This window comes from Rhinoraja longicauda, chromosome 27, assembly GCF_053455715.1.
Source record: "Rhinoraja longicauda isolate Sanriku21f chromosome 27, sRhiLon1.1, whole genome shotgun sequence".
Lineage (NCBI taxonomy): Eukaryota > Metazoa > Chordata > Chondrichthyes > Rajiformes > Arhynchobatidae > Rhinoraja > Rhinoraja longicauda.
The window spans coordinates 16,242,144-16,258,437 of NC_135979.1; the positions used below are offsets into that span (position 1 = coordinate 16,242,144).

A 16,294-nucleotide genomic window follows, 5' to 3' on the forward strand; every position below is an offset into this window, starting at 1 on the left:
CCTGACCTACTGAGTTACTCCAGCATTTTGTGAATAGTCTCCTCAACACAGCCTCACTCCCAACAGGCCATGCTGCTATAAATTGCCTTTTTATTTGGTACTCAATTAGCCAATTTTGGTCACACAACCAATCCACTGGTTACCTTTTAATTGTCCCACCACTCAAATTAGCTGGCTTCAGCTGGCTCCAGTAATCCGTAGGAAGGAACTGCAGATGCTCGTTTAAACCAAAGATAGACACCAAAAGCTGGAGTAACTCAGCGGGACAGGCAGTATCTCTGGAGAGAAGAAATGGGTGACGTTTCGGGTCGAGACCTTTCTTCAGAAGAAGGGTCTCGACCCGAAACATCGTCACCCATTCCTTCTCTCCAGAGATGATGTCTGTCCCGCTGAGTTACTCCAGCTTTTTGTGTTTATCTTCGGCTCCAGTAATCCTCTGCTTACCTTTTAAATTCTCCCGCTCTTTTTCTGATACTGAAATTGAATCACAGCACCATTCATACACGATGTGTATTTATACATGGATAAAGAATCACAAACAGGAGCAGGCATTTTAAATATTTAAAACCAGATAGAAACATTGACTGTACCTACATCTGAAATGTGTATGCAGGTATCCAGGAGAAGAGTTGTCTTCATCACTTCTCTATAGCTATATTACAACGATGATCTTGATGAAATATTCAAATCATTTACCCAAGTTGCCTTTAGCTTAGTTTGGAGATACAGCGCGGAAACAGGACCTTCGGCCCACCAAATCCATACCGACCAGCGATCCCCGCACATTAACACTATCTTACACACACTGGGGATAATTTACATTTATACCAAGCCAATTAACCTACATACCTATACGTCTTTGGAGTGTGGGAGGAAACCAAAGATCTCGCTGTAAACCCACGCAGTCACGGGGAGAACGTACAAACTCCGTACAGACAGCACCCATAGTCAGGATCAATCCCGAGTCGCTGGCGCTGCAAGCGCTGTAAGGCAGCAACGCTACCGCTGCCCCACCGTGGCCGCCCACTTCTGTCATGTTCAAGTAATGGAACTTTCACTTTTTCGCTATTGTTCAATCCACATTTAAGTGTTCCATCTCTTTCCAGGTTGTAGGCAGTATGGATGCCCATCCTAGTCGTTACTGTGCCACTGTGCGTGTACAGAGACCACGACAGGAGATCATTCAAGATTTGGCATCTATGGTTCGAGAACTTCTCATACAATTTTACAAATCAACGCGTTTTAAGCCCACCCGAATTATATTTTATCGTGATGGAGTTTCTGAAGGACAGTTTCGTCAGGTGAGTCCCTTTGTCAATGCATGCTTTTAAAGTGTTTTAAAGTGAATGAATGAAAACTTGAAATTATATGAGTCAATGTGGCAAAAATATTTTGTTTTCAAACTTAATTAGAATCAATTCAGAACAAATCAAAAGGTAAACAATTGCAGATGTTCAAAATCTGAAATAGCATTTTTTTTCCTCCATCTCTCCTGCTTTCATTTATCTCCTACTTGCCTCTCTAGGCAGATCATCTGTGAGTAAGGAGTCATCACCATTATCACTTGTATCATTTATTTTCTCTTGGTCGACACCCTATCATGATAATTTCCTTATTCTACTTCTCTACTATTTGAAGCCAGTTTGATTTCTTTCTTCTCTCAGTTCTGATGCAATATCTGAACTGAAAAGTTTATTATTTCTATTTCCACAAATGCTCTCAATCTGAGTATTTCCATTTTTAATTTCAGGATTAATGCAATTCTTTCTTCATCCATGCACTCAACTTGGAAGTAACACTGTTCTTGATCTTTTTTAAATAACTAGACTTACTCAAGCATTTCTTGTGAATTGTACTCCATTGCTGTAGGTTTTGTATTGCGAGCTTTTGGCGATTCGAGAAGCTTGCATTAGCCTGGAGAAAGACTATCAACCCGGTATTACATATATAGTGGTGCAGAAACGGCATCATACACGATTATTCTGTGCTGACAAGAATGAAAGGGTAAGAACTTGTGTTTTCTATTTGGTTTGCAGAATTGTGTGATGTGAACTGAATTTGTTAAATAGGATTGATTCCAATAGGTTTTCCATAAGGTGAGCCTTAATGAACTTGTAGTCTATATGAATTTGGTTATTGAATTTTGTTTACATTTTTCCAAGGTTGGGAGAAGTGGAAATATTCCAGCGGGAACCACGGTCGATACAGATATCACCCATCCATATGAGTTTGATTTTTATCTCTGCAGCCATGCTGGGATACAGGTATGGAATACTGTGTTGAGAACTTAAATCTTTTATTCCTGGGGATCTTGAGAATAATTCCTGTATATGGATGTGTTTTTCTCAGTTTCCATATTAATGAATCTTATTCAAATAAAAGGATAGAAAACTGCAGAAGTGAGTGGATAACTTGCACTATTTTGTTATGTGCCACATAATGTTAAAGCTGCTACAAGCTGAATCTTTGAGTATGCTCCCATGGCTTTCATTTTGCATGTAAAGTCTTCAAAAGCAAAATCCATCTGGAGCAGCTTACTGAGCATTCGAGGGAGGATGATTGATCTCTAACAACATCATAAAGTTTCACTTTATATGCCACTGGTGATCAGAAATAGGCTTCGTACTTTTTACCATATTTATGTTATCAACAAAAAGTTAAATATAGGTACATGAAAGCAAAAGAAGTTACTTGTGAACTTAAACTTTTCTAGTATTTATGTACGTTTTTGTAAAATTGAAGGATGTAGATGAGATCATTTACTTGTACATTACTTAGTTTTGTCAAAAAAGATTGTGTCGCTATATTGCCTGATCACAACTTCACAACGTTTGAGTTTTAAGGAGAAAGAATTGTGTCTGAACAAATTTTGTTACTATGGACTTCATTTTATTGTAAAGATTGTGTTTTTAAATGGTGTGGAACGTGACCATGAGATATTTCAAATGGCGTTATTGCTAATTAAGATGTAGCTTTTGAGGTATAAGAACAGTGAAATATTAAGCAATCCAGCAGACAGCACACATGATAGAATCACACAAAACTCCATTAAATGATTCTGTCATTTCTTAATAATAAATATTGGCCAGGACATGAGGAAACTGGCTTTGCTTTCGAGCTTTAGATTTATTATCCTCATTTGTACTGAGGTACGTTGAAAGCTTTGTTTTGCATGCTATCCAGTCAGATCAGATAATACATAAATGCAATCAAGTAGAACTTGACTATAATAGGTAGAACAAGGGGAAAGATTCAGAATGCAGAATATAGTTCTCAGCATTGTGTCGCATCAGTCTGCGAGGCACACTACTCGTCATAGGCTCCATTCTGAAAAGCAACATTCTACTCCTACCCTCTGCTTCCTATCATGAAGCTGATTCCACTTAGCTAGCTCTCCCTGCATCCCATGCAGTCTAACCTTCAAGAGCAGCCTATCATGCACTTGTGTACCTAAATCTCTGAAATATTCTATACTTGAGTTTGCTATTCAGTATTTGTGTAACCGCTTCTAAAGTTTACCAGTATGTGATGAAGGTCATGCTACTTAGATAGTTAAGAAAACCAGTCTAAAAGGAACCTTTTTTTCTCAGATGATGATCTAATTAACATTTTCTGGTATTATTTCTGTTTCAGGGTACAAGTCGCCCCTCTCACTATCATGTTCTGTGGGATGACAACTGCTTCTCTGCGGATGAGCTTCAGCTCCTTACCTATCAACTATGTCACACCTATGTGCGTTGCACACGCTCTGTATCTATCCCAGCACCAGCGTATTATGCACATCTAGTGGCATTTAGAGCAAGGTACCATTTGGTGGACAAAGAGCATGACAGGTAATGCACAACCTAGTCATATTGTTTGATAGGTACTCTGCTGATCGTACTGTTGTACATGAGTGTAGATTTTATGTTTCGAAGAAGCAATAAATGCAATTAAAATGCCTTGGCAGATATCACAATTATGAGACCCCCTTGCGTTGTAAATGGTTCAAAACACAAGTACTTCTGCGGCAATGCCATATATATATATATATGTAAATTTATATAGTTAATATATTCATTCTACAGTTGGAAGAAGCAGTTAGTAAGGCATTCCAAGAAAATCTCATTGATTACTCTACCAAGGTAGTATTTATGGAAATAAAGACAAATGGAACAGTGTTATTAATTTGTACTAAGTTTAAAGTAGTGACCCCAAAACTGTGCCTATTCGCTTCACAGTGTAATGTTATGCACTAATAATTTGTTTTGAAGTTTTTCCATATGTATGATGGTATTATTAAATATTGAAACACAGTACATATTGACATTTGTTCAGTTCTGATTGTCTTTCTCCAACTGTTCACAGTGCTGAAGGCAGTCACATTTCTGGTCAGAGTAATGGACGTGACCCTCAGGCTCTTGCCAAGGCTGTGCAGATTCACCAGGACACATTGCGCACTATGTACTTCGCTTAAGTTTGGGAAATTCTCTCCAGAAGGAACCGAAAATCACAGCCTGCAATTCCAGTGGGGTCAGTTTACGGGCATGTCTCCAGCCATACTGTAACTTTCACTGTGTGGGGACAATAATTTCATAAACTGACGAAAAGAGATTGTTTACCTACGAAGATCATAGCACTATTATGCAATATGAAACCAGCCAACTGCTCTGTGTGTGTGTATGCGCACGCGTGTGTGCGGGTGTGTGCATGTGCGTGCGTGCTCCGTCAGACCTTGTGTCTGTGTCTTTCCTTTTTTTTTCTCCAGTATAGTTTTCTTTTTGCCTTTACCTCAGTGTTTGGCAGCACAAAAGTCATGCAACATGAAAATGGGACAAAGAAAAAAGTTTGACAAAACTTGGATCTCAAAGCAAGTCACTAATTAGTTCAGACGTCCAGTCATTTGCTTGGAGTCTTCAACTTGGGAGGGTGGGTGCTTGGAAAAGGAGGTGAAGACATGCTTGAAAAAATATATTCTGGGGAATAACTACCAATGTTTTATAAGATCCAAAAGTCCACCTCCATCCTGCCATTTTTCAAACTCTGCATACTCATCAATAAGTCAGTTAAATCAACAGATTATTGAACTTGGCTATTAGTTATGGTTGAGCACCATAAACAGAGCAGTGGAATTTTGTATAGAAGATAATATCCATATCTTGGATAACCCTAATTATTGACGGTAGAAGATCTTTTGAAAATTCCAAGAAATGGGGCTATGTTTAATGTAGAAACTTCTGCTTTTTGTTACTGTTTACTTGCTAGCTCACAACTAAATGTGATGTTTTCTGTTTTAGCATCCTATATTTATTAGAAAAAATAATGCTTAATTTAATATGGATTTACATTAAAATATAGTAGCATCAATTCTATTTAGTTCTGGAATGTAACCGTGTTGTATACTGACAGAACATTGCTACCGTTAGTGCAATAAGCGGTTGGTAAGAAAGCCCGTGTCCTACGCTGTTCCGGAGCAGCAGTTGTACCACTATAATCGTGGGAGAGTGGACACCTCCGCACTTCAGAACCTTATCAGTTTTAATAAGAAAAAGATGAATGCAAAAAAAAAGTAGGGCTGGGATGTTTCAATATTACTTTATTGGGACATTGCTTTATTTAATTTACACATCTAATCACTGAAATGTGAATTTTTTTCATATATTTCTGTTTTATTTCAGTCATTCCATTTTAAGGTATACCGATTATTTTTTTTTGGAAATTTTTCATAAAACAGTTTGATGTGTCATTGATACAAATCTCATGACGTCGTTTGCACTTTGTAAAACCTCATGAACTGCATATTTTATCTGACGGTTGTCATTGCACTGGCTCGAACCGCAATATACAAAATGCTGCAGCCTTCTTGATGGATGGGCATTGCCTCTGTCCCAGCCCTACAAAATCGCCTCTCCTCTACATTAAAATTTCTATTGTTAGTAAAAAGAACTCGAACTTTGTGAAAACATAGAAGACACTGCAGAATTTTCCTACCCTTTCACAAAAGCTGAGTCCTTGTTTAATATGAGTTGCTCATAAAGTAAAGTAAAATATTTTTCAGTTTATTCCTCTTCATCTCTTAAATATAGGAAGGGCTAATACTGAGAATGGTGCCTAAACTTTCAAAGGATAATCCTACTTTAAAGTGGAATTCAGAAGTCCAAACTGATTCTTCAGGCATGGCCACAGTATTGAAAGCTTGAAGTCCAGCAACTTCATAAAAAAATTATTCTATTCATTCATGGTGCTGAACAATCTGAATTAAATTAAGAGACTTCAGATGCATTTGTTAATTTATAACAACATATAACAACTAACATCACTTAAAAATCAGTCTTTCATTCTGAACATTAAACAAATGATGAATATAGTATGCATTTATTTAGCTATTCTTTGTGTGAAAGAGTTGCACATTACTTGTTTGTTTTGTGCCTTTTAGAAACATAAGTATATATTTTTAGTATGCATGTACTTTCCAATTGTAGTTACGGTTAATTATTTTCCATTGAGTTCCTTGTGTTCAAGAATGCAGCTGTAAAATAATTAGTTACACTGAACTTCAATCATTTACTGATTTATGATGCATCTGAGTAAAAAACACATTCTTACTATGATTCTATTTTGCTCGGTTGATCGTACGACTGTAGTGCATATTATACCATTCCTACAAATTTATCTTGTTGCCTTTTGTGGTAGATTGGAACTTTTGTATTCAGTTAGTCTTCAGTTCCTAGTTTACAATACCAAAAGAAAGGATTGGCTGTTTCCAGTAAAACAAAAAGTGATTTGCCTGAGAGGAAAATAATGAGCTTTTAATAAATTCATTCTAATAGTTTTTAAATCTAGTTTTTAAATGCTGCTAATTGATAGGAATCTGTTTCTTCTTTAAATTGGTTGTCTGTTGCAGCTCTAGTTGTGCATGATTGTTCGAACATCTTAAAAATATCAAAATACCTCTGATACTTTTATGGTTGCTTTTATAATCAGACACTGTTGAGTTTTGACAGTGACTCCACAAATGATTGGTTAGATTATGTTGCTGAATGAATTTTGCTTTGAGAATGAGTAAAGTAAAACTACTTGAGCTCTGTAGATAATTTGAGGTGTCAAATAAATATAGTCAATCAGGAGCACCCCCCAATTCAAGAAATCTTCCCTTAGTTTAAAAAAAATCTATCCTTTGGAGAATTGTTTTGAGGACAATTCTTCTTTGGAACTCCTTTGCTGATGTATACTAATATTCTTACAAAATATTAATGAAGCAGAGATTTAGGGGACAGTTCCAGCTATTACTCTGCTGTTAAACCCATTATCTAGACATGATGTCTCCAGATACAATTTCTACATAAATTAAATCTTTCATTACATTCTCCATCAAAAAGTGCTTTGATGGACAAATAAGACAATGCTAGACACAGGGAAACAAAATATCCACCAAATGCAGGTCAGTAATATAAACTTAAGAATGAATCTTTCCATAGAGAGGTCAATTGCTTCTTAGATTATCGATTTAATAATATTCCACAAAGGAAGCAAAATTTAAAATGAAAACTACATTGGCAAATTGTGTTCACTGATTTCAGCGGAATGAATGTCATTTCTCACTTAAAATAGAGAGCAAAACCAAAATCCTGCAAATCGTATTCTGTTATCTGGAGGTTCCCTTGGAAACAGATGTGTATCAACAGATAATTTGCCAAACTCTACCAAAAGAAAATTCACAGAAGATGAAATATGATCATTTTCTCCCCAGTTCTTATGACATAGTGATGATTGCATACAACCTTTCTTCCTTGCATTTACTGTTCCGTTTGGTAGTAGACAAAATTCTAAGAAAGTTAATTCAAGGTTTTCTAGCCTTTAGCATTAGAACACAAAGAACTTTTGGTAATTCAAATGGATGATCAAAACTGCTTTCAATCATGAACTATAATGGGAACAGTGAATAGGCAAAGTTTGAAAGAATCCACAATCATGCAGATAGGTGTTCTCGTGCCTCTGTGTGCCCACTGCTAAGGATTTACAATGCTTAATTTTAACTCCACATAACTTAATGTTAACTTGCCATCTTCTTGTGAATTATATTTGAGAGGGAGGAAACTTCTGCAGTCATGCCAAACCAAGACCAGTATGATACTTGGTGCCTTTGTTATGTTCCAATTGATCTCAATGGTTAATTTAATTGAGCCAATGCCAAGTTTGGATTACAATTCAAAACACCACTCTATACTTTGGACAATGTACAATAATAATGTACATGTAATGCTGCTCTTGCAAATTTACAACACAGCATTTAAACCAAATGCTTCCTTGTACTGCATATTTATTGGTCAGGTATTTCTGAAATAATATTCTGTAAAATAGAGATTTTCTGTCAGGAGGGGCGAGTGTCCCTGTACCATACCCATCAGCTCAGTTTGTAAATGCCTGCAAAAAGTGCTGACTGCATTTGCAAACGTACTTCATAATGTACCAGCGTTGGGAGGGCAGTGAGACCGATAGCTGCTATTTGTTAATCAGTGTCAGACAATAACTGCACTAGGAATTGAAGTTATGCTCACAATTCCTATTTACAAGAGTGAAGGGAAGAATGTAGTAATTGACCAGCATAAAAATTGAATCAGGCCAGCTCTTTCCAAGCCCTTTTTTTGTTATTTTCTGAACCCTGACTGCTGATTCATGTGCAGTACATGATGTACAGCAACTTGTACTGGATCATGCAGCAAGACAATAGATTTGCTTCAAATGCAAATCTGACCTGTTGCTTATATCAGTACCATCACATTGGAGTCATGTCAATCTTGTGTTGGTTCTGGCCAGGTAGTAGTTGGTTCTGGCCAGGTAGTAATACATGCTGCATCTAGGTACCTCTCACTAATAGTTATTGTAGTAACATGGGGGCATTTGCTAGCATAGCATTTATTGTTTTAGTGTACTGGAATGGTCTCAGTACAGATCTGGTGCTACTAGATGCAATATCTATACCACTACATCTGTAGTAAAAGCTGGATCTGATTTTTACTGAATACATGTGCTGTATGAGTCCAGTACTTGTACCACACAGTTTTGGTACAGGCACCAACTCTAATGGTACAAATCTGATATTTGTGCTGGTCTTTTGCAAAAGGAAAGAGGTGGTTTCAGCATTAAAGCTGATCCATTTTAATTAATTTTTGAAGGACAGTCCTTAGAAAGTGCCTTTACAGAAGCTGGTGCTGTAGATTTGTTTTTGTTCATTACGTGGCTGAACATTTTATATAATGCCAAGAATATTGATAGTATCCTGTAGCTGATATGTTTAATGACAGTTTCTTCTCAGTCAGGACCAAGATGGGGACTATAGTTTGAAAAGCTTTGAAGAACATTCTCAATACACAACCTAAGCAGAAAAAAGACCCAGAACGGGAGCTTTGAATGTTGTAAATTAACTATGTTGCTTTAAAATTCTATCTCCATGGTTGAGAATATTTCCTGTGTGTAAAGAATTCAATGACTGTTGATTTGATACCCAATTCTCCTCACCACCACCCCACATCCAGCTCCTTTCCCCAAAGTTTGAAGGATGGATGATTAAAATCAGGCCGAATGAATGTAATGAAGTTTAAGTGGTATACAGAATGCAGTCTGTTATGTTTGTAATTCATCTGTTGCTTCAGCCATAGATTTGCTTTCTAGATGGCTAACTACATTCTGGGCCGTTTCTGGTATTAGCCGATATCATCTTATTTCCAAGCTAGAGATTATGTGAGGTCACGAATCAGATGGAACTCCTGGGAGAAACGATACAGTTTGTGAAATAGTGAACATCTATTTACATGTGAATGTAGACACATGATTCTCATGGTTCCCCTGGCATTTTATGAATGTTATATTTGTGGAGGTGGATTGATAGAATCTTTTATTTTAAAACAGGAACCATTTATAATTTTGTATAGTAATGCAAAATAACCCTTTTAATACATGCTTAAATGTGCTCACTAGTGGAGCTAGATATTCAGGAAAGGAATATTCATTCACTGAAATTTACATATGGTATTTGGCGCACTGTTTGCTTCTAATTCAAAAGAACAGACCTAAGCAGTGAACTAAAAAATCAACCTTGTTTGGAATGGTACATTCAAAACTAGTGCTTTTTGAATGCAGTATTCATTAAACAAGTTGACACTATCTGTTTTTAAATCTGATCTACTGGTATCACCTGATACTGTATCTGATGTTGTTATCTGATGGTGTTTTATCGAATCAATATCTTAATTCCTGCAAAAGCACAGTGAGCAGCTGAGCCATCCAGAACAGCAAGATCTCTTTAATTATCTGTCTGTCAAGTGATTTCAGCTGAATCATAAAAGGAGTTCTAGAATTGGCTTCAACATGAAAGAGGGGAAAGTTGGGTCAGAGTCACTACTTCTGGCTTGAGATAATTTTTTTGCTCCAGAACTACACACGATTAAAGGCGATTTGAGCAAGATACAATAAGTTCAATACTCTTACAAAGAAACGGTTTAAAGGAAGTGTCTATATGCGATACGTATTTTAATGGTTTATTCCAATTTATTCTAATCGGATTATTTGTTTATCATTTCTTGTGTAAAGAAACTGGCATTTTTTTTTATTCCAAGGAAACTGCATTAATAACTTGTTAACTAACCTCCCTTCAAATTATTAACATAATGTGATGTGATTTATCAAATTAAAGTGAAAACACCATATTATAAACCAATTTCTTGATCTGTTTGGCTGCCTTTATCCCGCAATGTCTTGGTGTGTAGTTGGATTTACAATTGAAATATTTTTAAAATATATTTTCTTTTAGCAGATATAAGTACTTTTAGATTTCCAATGATTTAATTATACTTTTGCTGGATTAGACTTTTTTTTTTAATAGAGTTTAAAGTGTAGTAATCAACAAAAAGCAAAGAATCAACAATACCAAGTTACAGTACACTACATTGAAACGATAAAATAGTGAAGCACAGAAAGAAAATATTTGTTACATCACATCTGCGCCATTACTCTTGAAAAACCAATCCCATTTAGACCCAAGCTACAACTTTGTCCTTTTCTTCGATTACCCGCATAGATACCACTCCCTATTTGCTCTATCAAAAATCCTCTATTTCAAATAATCCATGAAGTATCTTAAGTTTCTCTACCCCGAAGGATTAATTGCATTTTGTCTGATCTCAGCACATCATAGACATCCTATTCCTGAGAGCTCTCTGATAATCCTAACCTGGGTCCTCTCTGATGCCTTGACATCATTCCTAGCTGTTCATTATTAAAGAAAATATTGAACAGTGGTTAATTAATTATTGTATCATTCCCCATTAATATATTTATGAGTTTATAATTGTATAGTTTCTGCTTGGCCAGCTTCCTATCTAAGTATTAGTGGATGCAATGATGTTGAGTTGGTGGAAATGTACATTATGGAAATGGTGGAAAAATGAAATGTAGAGAATTCGATCAAAATTGAGCCAGCTGGAAGAATTTGTCCATTGTGTGTTGCTTGTATTAAGTTGGGTAAAATGTTCTAAATTGAGATTTTAAAAGAAGAGAAATGTATTTAATTTGTATTTTAATCCTTTTGTGATCGGAACCTCAGTGGTTGGTGATGTTGAGTCAAAGTGCGAAATGAAACTTTTCACCAGCTTTATTTACTTTTAGTTTATTATTAAAAGAGTCGTATCATGGGGAGGAGTAGAAAATTAATGTTTGTGAACTCAAAAGAAGTGTGCCTCCCGTTAGCCTAGCACAGAGCAGCATTTGTATCAATAAGGAGAATTCTTGCACAGTTTCCTAGCTGAGAAAGCTGAATGAAAGATTAAAAATAGTCGATTTGCTGGTTGTGTATGGTGAGCATTCTGTTATAAGGAAGCTTGGAATTAAAATAAAAACACTGCACCTCAATATCCTTCATATGCTGCAAAAGAAAATACTGCTTTGGTTACATTATATCTGCTGCACATGCTTGACAATACACTTTAAAAATGTTTTAAAAATTGTCTTAATAGCAGTTATCGAAATTGGGTTTATAATGGAAAAGATGAGCCTTTATTTTGTGGTTATTTCTAAGAATTAACTTATTACTCATTTTAGCATACTGCAAGGTAACATGCATTAGTGTCGCAATTATATGTTTAGAGAGATTATTTGCTATTGCGTGATGCCTTTCTTCAGAGCAGATGAGTGGAGATTTGAAATTGTGTGTTATCTGTATTATTTTTGGATGTTGTATTTTATTAGTGTGTTGTTGGGGTCACTGACGTTGAATCACAGGCCTTCATTAAAGGGTTATAAGATTTTTGTGAACAGTTCTTGCAAAAGATAAAGATAAGATTATTAATAACTTTAGTTCTTTAGAGATTCAATATTTAACTACACAACCTCGTGTTAATGAATTCCAATAATTGTGATTGTGTCATAAACAGTCTTTGGTATTTTCCAGCCACATCTAGTTTTAACTGAAATAGAACAGTGAAACAATCTTTACAAGCAGTCCAAGAACCCATTGCAAGTCATGTAATGAAGGCAACAGATGTATTTCATCTGAATCTATTATACTGTTTATTCCCTTTTACATTCTCCTGGTCAAATGGCCAAATTCCAATCCATAAATCCAAAGTGACCTCCGATGTGCTTCATGCCGTATAGCAATTTTTCTAATTTTTATAACTAACAAAAGAGATTTGACCTTTTTGAATGAGTAAAAATCCAACTTTAGTGCACATAACTAAAACTGAGGGTCTTTTTTCCTTTACCTGATAACGTCAGCATTGTGGTTGGTCATTATTATACTCTGGGAACTGAGAAAGCCATGCTGGGGTTTATGGGAGAGAATCAAATAACAATATAAATTTTTTATCAAGCACAAACATTAATTTAACCAATTAGATAACTTATTTTACTGCCATTAAATCATAATCGTGTCTCTGACAATGTAACAGTTTTCATGTGAAATCAAAAAAATTCCACTTCTATGGTCCATAAGTCTTTAGCCAAAAAAAAAGATCAGTGGTCCTATTTCTGGTCATCCTTGAACTAGATGTTTCAAAACCAGCTGTGGTGGGTGACTTGGCAGCCAAGTGTTCCCTGGAAAAGTGCCTGATGTTGAGTGAGTGTTTTCCTGACTGACTGGCTACGTTTGAAAATTCACCTTTTAGGAGTGGCAAGCCATTTCTGTGATACCCGTCTTAGCACAGTGTGCATTATCAGTACTCTTATATAATGTCAGTGAATTACAATACATCTTCACTGAATTGATGCAGGTTTGCACATCAAGAAAATCTTCATTTTATAAATGTAATAGTTTATTTTCTGCCTTTGAAATAAATAAAAATTGGGATAGATTTCCATCAATTACATGATCGGCCACCGTCACCCATCATGCATGTTATAATATTGCTGTTAATGTTACCTGGATCAGCTAAGCAAGGGTGAGAAGATCATCTAATTAATACCTATGAAACTGAAGAATTACTGGATCTTTCGTTGTGGGATAAACTGCATTCCTAGCTTTTCTTGCTGTGTATAGTTTGCATTCAGTTTTTTGTATTAGAATGGAGAATATACCTGTATGTGACTCTTCAAAGCAAACTTTCATGGAAATAACTTCTGCATCAACCTTCTTGAGCATTAAATGGACTTTTTTTTAATGCAATATTATTATCTGCAATTTTCAATAATAGGCGACCATCATCCCTGGAGCGCCAATGTGATGTTGCTTAATCATTGCGCTGTTGAAGTTGCAACAGTTGCATCTTTGTCATTGTTGAACTACAGTAGCTTGTCACAGTTTAAACTTAGCTTCTTGGTTTTAAAAAAAACTACCCAAATATGACCGAATATGCCTTCAAACCATCTTTAGACATCTACCATGTGATGCACATTATGAATGGGAAATGCATAGGGCCACAGAACATGTATTCCAAGTATTATTTGAATAAGATCATTTCTAATCTCAAATTGATGCAGAGTTATTATTGCAGTCCTCAAGAGGGTTAATGTTATTCAGTTGTTTTTCTAAATGTTTTCATAATTTGTAATATCTTACTCAGTCCATTCTTGTAAAAAAAAGAAATGAGCTTGATTTATTGTTATAATGCATATGTATTTGCCAGTTACTTGTTGGATTTTGTTGTCTGTGGACAGTCTGATCCAAAGTTTTGTGTACATGGGCAAACATTTTGATTGCCCTCAAAAATCATAGCACTGATTTTCAGTGCTGAAATAATTCTGCCTTTCAAGGTATTTTCCCCCATTTATGTTTTGGTAAATTGAATTTTCCTGTCACATTAAGTTTTGACTTAAAATTTCCACCAATAAATATGCAAAATAAATTGTTCACGTGATTCTGTGCAGATGTTTTTCTGCACTAGACATATGTGAATGATTGCCAGTTGAAATTTCTGTGAAAATATTCGGGACCATTTTGGCCCTATTTCATGAAATGGGGAGGGATTTTACTTCCTATTTTATCTCGGCTGAAAAGATGAATGATCCACATAGGGCAGCAATTTGTTTTTCAAACTGCACACAGGAAACATCTGTGCTTTACTTTGTCCATGTATTTAATAAAAAATATTTTCTTTTTTAAAAGAAATTGGTAAATGACATAAACATTGTACATTTATATGCTCAAAATATTTTTGCAATGTCCCCAAAAGAGAACTTGTGATTGTTATAGTTATTTTTGCTGCAAGAATGCTTCATTGTTACTAGAAACATTTGCTATTCAATGCATCTTTCCCCCTGACAGCTTGCGCTGACAAGCCAGGGAATCCAGAAGGATTTCTCAACAAGCAATTAGACATTGTCTTAGTGACAACATCTTGTGATTTGTCCCACGCTGTCACACAGTGGGATGTTTCCCAGTCTTAATTATGTATTGAAAATCAAATCAACCGTATAGCAAAAAAAGATTTGATACCAAAATCCTATAGGTTCCTTGACTAAATCTATTGTAATTTTTTTGTAACTTTTTGTTCAGTGTTACTGTCCTCAATAAAAATTTATTTCAATTACAATGAGTTTCAAGCAAGTCCGCTTTTTCTTACAATTGTGTCTATTTAATTCTTTCATTTAGCTTTAAATTTGTATATACATAACTGCTCTGAGATGACGCAGTAGTTCAAAGAGTGACATTTTGTTTCCATTCCGAGCTGAATCCAGTTGAAACTGCTGGACAAAAAGACAATTTCAGTGTCAAAACATGTCTTTGATCCATCTCATTCCACCACAAAGTAAACCTTTATTCACAAAATGCTGGAGTAATTCAGCAGGTCAGGCAGCATCTCAGGAGAGAAGGAATGGGTGACGTTTCGGGTCAAGACCCTTCTTCAGACTGATGTCAGGGGGGCGGGACAAAGGAAGGATATAGGTGGAGACAGGAAGATAGAGGGAGATCTGGGAAGGAGGAGGGGAAGAGAGGGACAGAGGAATTATCTAAAGTTGGAGACGTCGATGTTCATACCACTGGGCTGCAAGCTGCCCAGGCGAAATATGAGGTGCTGTTCCTCCAATTTCCGGTGGGCCTCACTATGGCACTGGAGGAGGCCCATGACAGAAAGGTCAGACTGGGAATGGGAGGGGGAGTTGAAGTGCTCGGCCACCGGGAGATCAGGTTGGTCAATGCGGACCGAGCGCAGGTGTTGAGCGAAGCGATCGCCGAGCCTGCGCTTGGTTTCGCCGATGTAAATAAGTTGACATCTAGAGCAGCGGATGCAATAGATGAGGTTGGAGGAGGTGCAGGTGAACCTTTGTCTCACCTGGAAAGACTGTTTGGGTCCTTGGATGGAGTTGAGGGGGTAGGTAAAGGGTCAGGTGTTGCATCTCGTGCGGTTGCAGAGGAAAGTGCCCGGGGATGGGGTGGTTTGGGTAGGAAGGGACGAGTGGACCAGAGAGTTACGGAAGGAACGGTCTCTGCGGAACGCAGAGAGGGGAGGGGACGGGAAGATATGGCCAGTGGTGGGGTCCCGTTGTAGGTGACGGAAATGTTGGCGGATGATTTGTTGGATCCGCTGGCTGGTGGGGTGGAAGGTGATAACGAGGGGGATTCTGTCCTTGTTACGAGTGGGGGAGGGGGAGCAAGAGCGGAGCTGCGGGATGTAGAAGAGACCCTAGTGAGAGCCTCATCTATAATGGAAGTAAACCTGATCTCATTTTGGTAATAATGGCAATTGCAACTTTATATCATGTCTTCAACATCGTCTTTAAAAAAAATCACAACTGAGCGTGTATTTGGAAATGAGACTAATGAGTAAAATGGTTTGAAAACCTATATGTGAGAGTTTATTAGGGAAGCTTTTGAAGGGGCAGG

At 36.7% G+C, this 16,294-nt stretch overlaps 1 protein-coding gene across 2 annotated transcripts in view; it reads left to right on the forward strand.

Moving 5' to 3' along the window:
* Nucleotides 1-14,965, forward strand: part of LOC144606881 (protein argonaute-3) — a 99,229-nt gene extending 84,264 nt beyond the window's left edge. For both annotated transcript variants that reach the window (XM_078423338.1, XM_078423336.1), the window contains exons 16-20: nt 1,107-1,301; nt 1,870-2,004; nt 2,163-2,264; nt 3,634-3,833; nt 4,348-14,965. In XM_078423338.1, the coding sequence (XP_078279464.1) occupies nt 1,107-1,301; nt 1,870-2,004; nt 2,163-2,264; nt 3,634-3,833; nt 4,348-4,456 (741 nt within the window). In that variant the 3' untranslated portion in view covers nt 4,457-14,965. The remainder of the gene's footprint in view (nt 1-1,106; nt 1,302-1,869; nt 2,005-2,162; nt 2,265-3,633; nt 3,834-4,347) is intronic.
* Nucleotides 14,966-16,294: the final 1,329 nt, after the last annotated feature.